The sequence below is a fragment of the Chondrus crispus genome, genomic scaffold, assembly GCF_000350225.1.
Source record: "Chondrus crispus Stackhouse genomic scaffold, scaffold_278, whole genome shotgun sequence".
Lineage (NCBI taxonomy): Eukaryota > Rhodophyta > Florideophyceae > Gigartinales > Gigartinaceae > Chondrus > Chondrus crispus.
The window spans coordinates 53,750-62,850 of NW_005179162.1; the positions used below are offsets into that span (position 1 = coordinate 53,750).

General features: G+C 48.3%; 1 protein-coding gene across 1 annotated transcript; it reads right to left on the reverse strand.

The window, feature by feature from the left end:
- Positions 1 to 8,358: 8,358 nt before the first annotated feature.
- CHC_T00005263001 (hypothetical protein) lies at positions 8,359 to 8,832 on the reverse strand. Its single transcript, XM_005716788.1, has one exon. The coding sequence runs from the start codon at positions 8,830 to 8,832 to the stop codon at positions 8,359 to 8,361; it is 474 nt and encodes a 157-aa protein (XP_005716845.1).
- Between the last annotated feature and the right edge of the window lie 269 nt (positions 8,833 to 9,101).

The following is a 9,101-nucleotide window of genomic DNA, read 5'->3' on the forward strand; positions in this document are numbered from 1 at the left end:
ACGATTTCGCGCACGAAATCTCCGTATCGTGTCTGGAGAGGGCAATGTTTTCTCGTACGTTCTACGTCCATCAAATGCAATTTGGGCCCGCAGGGTCATCATTAGGTTATTGTCTACTGCAAAACGGTGGCGGGAGGCGAAAACGGCCCTTTCTACAATCATTCGTTCTTCGTAGTGGCTGAGGACAGGCTGGCGTCCCGGATGGTTATTCTTGGTGTCCAGCAGCTTTTGTAGTTGTTCTTGATTTCCCGCTTCTTGACTGCGTTTGAACCTATACACAGTAGAGGTGTACACCCCGGTGTGTTGGGTGACTTTTGCAACTGAAACACCATCGCGCAAGAGCTGTAGAGCCTTTTCGAAACTCTTTCGCTCTGCTTCTCTGCGAGCGAGCCTTTTTTATGCGCGATGGTTTGTGCACGCATGGATGGGGGAATCTCTGGCTATCATCAGAACAAAACCGCCCACTGTGCTGTAGAGATCGAGAACTGTGGTTCAGCGCGGTTTGAGAGCTCCAAGGCAGGAATATCCATGTGAGAAAAACGCGGGCAAACCCCATAAGCTATTTTTGAAATTGTAAAATTGAGCCCTTAGCCCATTTACGCCATTAGGGAAGGTACAAGGAACTGGATAAAGATATTAAGGGCGGTGAGGCCGTGTTACTTTCATCTTGCTCACCAAGACGTCTTCTCAAAAGGAGATTGATCTTGACATAATGGAATGTGCTATGCAGGAGTGTGAGGAAGAAGATGCGGAAGATTATCGGTGTGAGAAAGAGCCTGGTAAAGGTGCTTCGGGGGTTGGTGGTGATAGTAACCAGGAAGCGAAGCGGGAGAGGGACCAAAGAGAAAGAGCTGCGCAATGGAAAAAGGAAAGGGAAGAGAGAGTTAGGGCTTCGCAGCTTAGAAGGGAAAGGAAAGATAGGGCCAGGGCTGCGCAGTGACAAGAGGAGAGGGAGGAGAGGGAGGAAAGGGTGAGAGCGGACAGGGCGAAACCTGTCTATTTGCAGGCAGAGACGGAGAGAGCTGAGGGAGATGAAAGTAATCCATATAGAGATGATGCTGTTCATGAAGTCGAGGAATGTAAGACTCCACCACCATCCAAAACCCGTTCTCTTTTCTGGTCTTTTCGCGGAAAACAGGATCTCAATCGTGAGTTTCGTGACAACAGAGTGGAAGGTGAAAATAGCAGTGAGGATGGTGAGAATTTAGGGGTGTATGGGGAAGGGGAGAAAGTGGATAAGGATGCCGACTCCGTTGATTTTGAAAATGAGGGAGACGACGTGAGAGGTGAGGGAAGGGGGGTGACACTGGGGAGCAAGAAGAAGCGCCTGGGCGCTTGACTATTGATTCTGATGACGATGATAGGTCGGACGAAGACTTCGACCCCATGGGGCACATTGACATTGACATTGAGGAAGTAGAAGAGCGTTCTGAAGATCCTATTCCGGATGGAATCGACAAGAAAGGTCGTCCAGCTTTACGAAAGAGCCAATCTAAGCCCCGAACAATGCTCCGTGCGAAGGAATATCTGCGAGCGGAACGATTGCCCGCAATGACACGGAGGCCTCGTCCGACTGTGGACGTAAGACCGCAGGAGGGGATGGCGTTGAATGCCCGGTGGAGATGTGAGCAGCTCATTCGAGCTCACACGGCGAATCTCGGGGTCAACGGGGGGTGAACATTTTGCAGACTACTGCAACAGTGCGGATGAAATGCCGCACAGATGTGTGCCCTGCCTCATTTGTATTCGATTGGCAACCAAAGACGGGTATTTGGAAGCTGAAAAGTACCAAGACCATCTCAATGATTGTTTTGGACAACACGTCGCTTATAACCCAATGAAAATCACGTAACGCTCATATTCATGTGCCCCTGCATATTCCCCCATCAGATTAGTCCGGCAATTCTGGAGCATGTAAAAGATGATCCCAATGTACCTTGCAAAGTCATTGCTTCGGTTGTTCGAGCCAAGCGCATATACTCACGGCAGCCTCCGCACAGTCACTATTGCAGCATTAGACGAGAGCTGTTTCGTCACTTCACTATCTCTCGGGCGGTGGATATGGCTGCATTGGAAGGGTACGCCGATTTGCTTGGGGGCATAGGGTGAGCATATTCAATTGCAGTGCGGAAATGAAGACGCAACGGGTGAAGGCGGCTCGAAATATTTTTGAACAGTGCAAGAAGGGGAACGATCTACCAAATGATGCTACGTTTAATGCTGAAGATGTGAACGTATCTGATATTGAAGAAGGCCGCTATTATAGTGGATTGTTGTTCGTTCCTTCTATTGCGAAGAGCTACTGCGCCAGTGGCCAACTCACAGCAAGCACAGATGCCGCTCACTGTGAAGGAGTCGGAATGCAGTCGTATGGGACAACATTTCAAGTGGTCAGCTACGATGCTAATCATCAGCTTTGCCCCATTGTCTTTGCCCATTTCATTGTTCTGGAGAACAAAGAGTCATGGATGAAGGTGTTCAAGGCATGTGCGAACATCCCAAGATCTGATATTGGTCGAAGGGTGACAATCGTCGATCAAGAGAAATCCATTGACGCTGCATACAGGGATGTAGTGAAAATGTGGGCATATTCCTTGATCCCCTTCATCTGACGACGAAACTGTCTGCGCAACTAGGTTCAAACAAAAGGGTCAGCATTCTTTTATATGAAATAGCAGTCGGTGCTGCGTCAAGGGAACATATGAAATGCCAAAAAGCTCAGTTTTCAACTAAACAGAAGAATTATCTGGGTCGCTTCAAGGATTGTGAAGTCTATAGGGCATTTTCCAAATTAAAGGACATTGTTACAACGCCACAAGGTGCATAAAGACAACTGTCCGCAGACCTTAAAAATAACACACTGTCCGTTGAGCCTCAGAAGATGCTTACAAGGGTTGTTCTTCTGCAAACGACAAATTTTCTACGTCGTCAAGATAGCGCCTTATCCTGTTCATCTCCAGTTCCACCCTGCACAGAGAAACCCTAACATTCTTAATTCAGCGATCACGCGCATATCAGTCCTCCATGCGCCTCTTGGACGGCACATCCCAAATTCAGGCAACGGTAGTTAGCCAACAGAATGGAACTGTACTGCGCCATGTCACCCTGAGTATGAATCACCAAACACTCCAATGTGTTGGGCTTGTTTTACAAACGGATCTGGATTTACTTGTTGGCACGGAGCTGCTGTTCTCATCGAGAAGTATAGAGCAGGCAATCTTCATCGCTTTATTGAAGAGAGTCACCTAACGGCAGCTTGGGTGAAGCAGTACGAAAACGTTGATTACAATCTTCCCTCGTAAGCTGGAGTAGATGATGTTTTATGGAATGAAAAGAGGCGTGTTGCAAAGAGACAGAATCTACAAATTCCCAAAGCTTGGCCGTCACTACGCGGTCGCCCCGTTAGGAGGGCTGGGAGGCGTAAGAAAAAAGTTGTACGAAAAAGGCCCGGCTGCCAAGAAGAGGCGTGTGTACTCCTGTTCGGATTACACCGTGAAGGACTGCTCTCTGAAGCAGCGTTACGGGGATACCGCAGAGTGGCCCATCCTTCAGTACCCACCGCACTACCCCCGCAGTATTCGAATTCAGCAGTTGTCAAGTACACCCGTTAACTGGATTTAGTCTGGGGGAAAAATTAGCGGAAAAAATGCATAGTACCCAATTAGAATGGCCTACATTAATATCAGTTCGACATGGATTAACTTTATTTAAAGACAAGGCAGTGTCCCACAGTACAGTATCAGTTCGTGACTTTTGCCGAAATATGGGCCCATCCATTTTCTCCGGACTGTATAAAGTGGGGTACCCAAATTAGAGTAGGCCATGCTAATTTATGTTCTAAGGTGCCAAAAATAGGCCTGTAAATTAGTCTAGCCCATACTAAATCCTGTTATCGGTGTACTATAAATTGCACTGTCCGCTATTGTCACTCCTCTCTATCAGCAAATGTTTTTCCTGTCACCTCTGACGTAAGATTTTTCGCCGTAGTGATCGCTACAAAACCTCTCTACCGGATGGGTACCTCTTGCATACCTACCAACCGTCACCGTTGTTCACTGCAACTTTTGCCATTTTACCTCTTGATCACTGCAAAAATGCACCTGATCGCCCCCCTAAATGCAACATTATCTCAAAATAAAATGATCCAGGTTATTTGTGAAATCCGCACTATTTAGCCTGCATTCAAAACTAATATGGTCCAGATTATTTCATGAGTGCACACGGAAAAGTGGGCTTCAAATTTAACCTTGTCCATGTTAAATACTGCGATCAGTGTACTCAGAGAGTCCGCTATAAGAAGTGTATCATACGCCAGATACAGGCTCGCGTTTGGAGATTATAGGGAGTAGGTGAATGGAAAATCCGGTCGAATTTATAATCTGAGAAAATGGACTTTCTTGGAGCTGGCGATAAGAGAGGTAAGTCGCATGAGTTAGTGATAGGATCGGGCTATGAGAGCCCGTACGAGCACTAGTTTTGTTCTGTTCCGGTTTGAAGCATTTTAGCCTATACAGGTGATTATTTGTACGGTACACGATATTAATTATATGAACTGAAATAGATAAGAGTGCTTTGATGTCTAATCCACTTTGATATACCAATTACAGTCGACCCTACGCATTAGTGCCGCCCTGTGTAAGGACTAATAATGCGGCACTAATTCGGAGCGGCACAATCAGAAAGCAGAATCACTACCCGGCCAGAACTCTGTTATTAGAGTCTGCTGTTGTTGCCTTTGACCCTGTCTCTCATGCCTAGAGCTTCTAGAAAAGCTCGTTTTGTGGACCTCAAGTGCGACAAGGCATTGCGCACATCGCACTCCACACCCAGACTCTCCAAAGACCCAAACAACCTTGCTAGCACTACAGCACTCTGTACGGCCCGCCTCTCCGTAATTTCACACTCGTCTTCTGCCACACAATCATCCATCATAGCATCACTGGCAGACTGATTCTGTAGCTCTCCACCATAATTTATTGAATCGCAAGCATCACTAATAGAAGCTTCTGCCACAAGCTCATTAGTCTCGATCTCAATCCATTCCTCCACATCGCAGGCTGCAAAGTCTTTGTTCTGAGCGTTGTAGCGGTGTTGGTCACAATTTGTTGGAGTAAAGGAAGAGAGCGTTTGATGTTTGGGATGGTTCGCTCTGAAATTTTGAACTGAAGCATAACTGTGGTATTCGCATTCCCGACCTGCAGCAGATGCCCAACCTCGATTTTCTGTGCAATCGTAAGGCGCGTACGCTTCGCTTTGGCGATATTTTCAGGATTCATGTTAGGGTCTTTGAGTGAGGTGCCATCACGTCACCAATTGAGCTGAGGCGCATGAGGAGTGGGCGATGACGACGTCGTGCATGACACGTGGCAGAACCTGTGTCTGCCGGTTTTGGCGGCACTAATTCGAGGGTGGCAATAATGAAAGCGGCACTATTGCGCGTCCCCCCCTGTATTCTGTTCTTCGACGTAAGTCTCTGTAAGTCCTTTGTTGGCATCAGCGAATCAACGGGTGGCATGGCAGCACAGTAACAAGCGCTGCATTGTAGGCGATCGAAGAAAGCTTCCCTGGTCATAACAGTCGCATGTTATGGGCGAGGCATTTCTGGAGACGGTATGGTGCACGGCTCCTCTTGCCAAGGACAGTGTTTGCGCTTCTGGTGCTAGGCTAACTTCTAAACGGATGATTTACGAGATAGACCTGGACAAATCTCTTCGTATCATCCTCCATGGCTTCAGATTCCGACTCTTGAGCGAGTACATTACCCGATGACGTACTCTTCTTCTAACTGTATTGTAATGGATTCATATTGCAGGGCTGCAGAAGATTTCAAGTACCTTGCCGCGAGGCACTATACAGTACCATGTTCCGGTTTCACACCGCAAGATTTTTTTCACTGAACGATCTGATCTATTTATACGAGAATCTAATGGGCTTCAGCCCGTAAGTGTTTTTAGTACAGTACTGTAACATTTTCCACCTGGTTGTAAGTTAATTTGAATTCCACATCCAAATACAGAGCACAACGTGTCGGAGGAGGACCTCGGCAGCGCTGTCGTGCGAAATCATTCGTGGACATTCTACGTTGCACAAAGTCCTTGTTTGCCTCCATGACATTAAAAGCCTCTTGAGACTCCACAGTTTTCCTCATCATCACAAAATAGCACCATATTTGCTAACTTTACGAAGCACACTACAATGCTTATCAGGCATGTAAGATGACTGTTTGCCACAGATCTAACTTTGCTGTGCTACTGTATTATAGTTTTTGATAGTAACAATGAAGTTACACTAGCACTGCGGTTCAGGCGCAATCAGAACGATAACCTTCATACTTGCGTCACCCTGCTTCAACACACCAGAAATATGGAAATCTAACTAACGACTTGCCGACTCTTTCAATTCAACTTTAACTGTTTATAAGGCGACCTCTTTCCAGCAAGTGGCATCCGGTATTTTGTTTCCTGCACTCAGTACCACTGCAACATGAGGCTAATTCTTTTCCTAATGGCAGCATGCCTGTCCTTGGCCGTCGCACAACGCACTGTGAACCCCGTCGATACTCCTATTGTTCCAAGCCGCCGTCAAGTCTTCGTCCGCAAGTTTGCCCAACTGCCGAAGTTTCGTGGTAGACAACCCCAGCGAATTGTCAGCATGACCAGCCTTGGAACCGACCTGTATGTCTGCGCAAACGTGAACGGACACATATACAAGGTAACCCAAAGTGGCACATCCTCATTATGGTTTGATGTAGGTGCGGCAGTTAAACAAGCCACGGGTCGAGAAATGGACTTCACTAAGTTCTTGCATGGAGGTCTACGCAGTATAGTCTTTCACCCAAACTTCAGAAGAAACCGATTGATATACACGAGTTTCATGGAGGAGCGCACAAACCGGAGGAGCTTCACATATCTGTCGTTCCCGGAGCGAACCTCTGTGCCCGCAGACAGTGTCCTTGCAGAATGGAAGGTGAGCCGGTCTGGAGTCCCAATACCCACAAGCTACCGCCAGGTGCTGCGCATGGGTGTTCCCGTTTATGACCATACAATTCGGCAGCTGAAGTTTCGAGGAAATTTACTTTATATAGCACATGGTGACGGATCGGAGATGTCTCGAACAGTTGGTGGCGGGCAGAGAAATGATGCTCTCGGGAAAGTGTTGCGAATCGACCCTCTCAAGCGGGGTTCGATGCCCTACACAGTCCCGTCTTCAAACCCCTTCGTTGGGAATGCAACATACCTCGATGAAATTTATGCTCTTGGGCTTCGAAACCCTCACAATCTCTGCTTTAGCAAAAGGGGAGAACTCTTTGTAGTCGATGTGGGACGGGACAACATTGAAGAGATTAATATTATTAAGGCTGGGGGAAATTATGGATGGTCAGAAAGAGAGGGACCATTTGTGCATATTGAAGGAGAAGGAGGCATCGTGACTGGCATTCGGCCGTTGCCTGCCGATGATGCTAAATATGGATATATATACCCAAATGCGATTGTGGGTCACTTCGGCGAGCGTGGAGCTGGATTCGTTTTTCAGGCGCTGGCTGGAAGTTGTCCCATCGAAAATGGATCAATGCTTGACGGTCTGATGTTATACGCAAATTTCCCCGACACTGGTGACCTCTACTTTTCTACATTGCGGGGGCTTAGAAACGCCAGGGTTACGGGACCACCGGCACAGCTGACACAGGCTACCACCTTCAGACCTCAGATTTTCTACGACCACGATAACAACCCTGGCACGCCGGCGAGGCGAGTGCAAAATTTGCGAGAGATTGTGCGGTTTGATGATGAATTGGAGGACGTGCCGCGGGTGGATTTGCGATTTGGTCAAGGAAACAGAGGGCAAATATATTGGTCAAGCAAACAAAATGGGGCCATTTATCTAATCACGAACTCTGTTCCTGGGTCTCGTTAACACGCATGCAATCATTTTTAGGAAGTGATGAAAGTGCGGGGTGAAGATAAAGAATAATGCAAGATGAAACTTGTTTCGAAAGCATGTCTTAAATGCGACTGAACAATCCAGAGTGGCATTATGAATGGTTTATTGATAGTATTTGACGATGATATGGATATGGACATGATCTGTTGTCAAGGTTGCGAAAGATCGGTGGCCACTATTTAGTAGGCCAAGCATTATTTCAGGGGCGGCATTAGAACAGAGCGTTACAGGTACTAGTTTGTTTTTTTAGTGTTGTGTCATTCAGAAGCCATATAATTTCTTCTTGCTATCAAACTGATAGGATATCGTACAATGCAAAAGCAGCGCAAGCAAGAAAAGGGGTCTACTGGGTGACAGTAAGAAGACACGATGAATAATAACAGTTAGTGACAAAGCTCCTACTGTCCTTCCGGGGACTCATTCTTCCATATCTCCTTCAGGTTCCGCGGTCTCCCCAGCCGTAGCCTCCTCCTCCTCTTCCTCAGGCGGCATGCCATCCTCATCCGGCTCGAACATATTGACTTCAACCACGCCATCACCATCATCGAAATACTTGCAATCGTCGCCCAGATACGACTGGACAAACGGCTCCCTTAGCGGATATCCAATACAGCTTAGATGGCTAGACAGGTTCTCGATGACGACCTCGGGGCGGTTGATACTCCTTGCAAGAACGAAGAAGCCGTCCACCAGGCCGGGGTCGGTGACGGAGCACGAGTATACGGCAGCGGCCTCGTAGCCGCTCTCGGCATCACCCAGTAAGGCGGCAATATTGTACGGGGTGGGTGGGAGAAAGGGGGCGTACTGGACGTGCATGTGTGGCGGTTGCTCGCCGACGCGCCTTTCTGCAAGCGCGCGCTGACACTGCGGGCGGGTCTCCCCCTGCGGCATCTGGCAGTTGAGGACGTTGACGGTGCCATCTTCGAGCAAGGTGTAATTGGCGGTGACGCAGCGATTGGTGGACACGGCGACGGAGTCGCCCGCGGCGTAGATCTGGTACCACTTTCCGTTGTACCGCTCAAAGTCAAAGTCGGCGACGACCGGCGGCGAGATGCAAAAGTCCGCCGACAGCGGGCGCGGGCGCACGCAGTACACCGGGGTGGCGGCGGCCGCGAGCGGGGCGAGCGGGGCGAGCAGCGCGAGAAGCGCGAGGGCGAGGA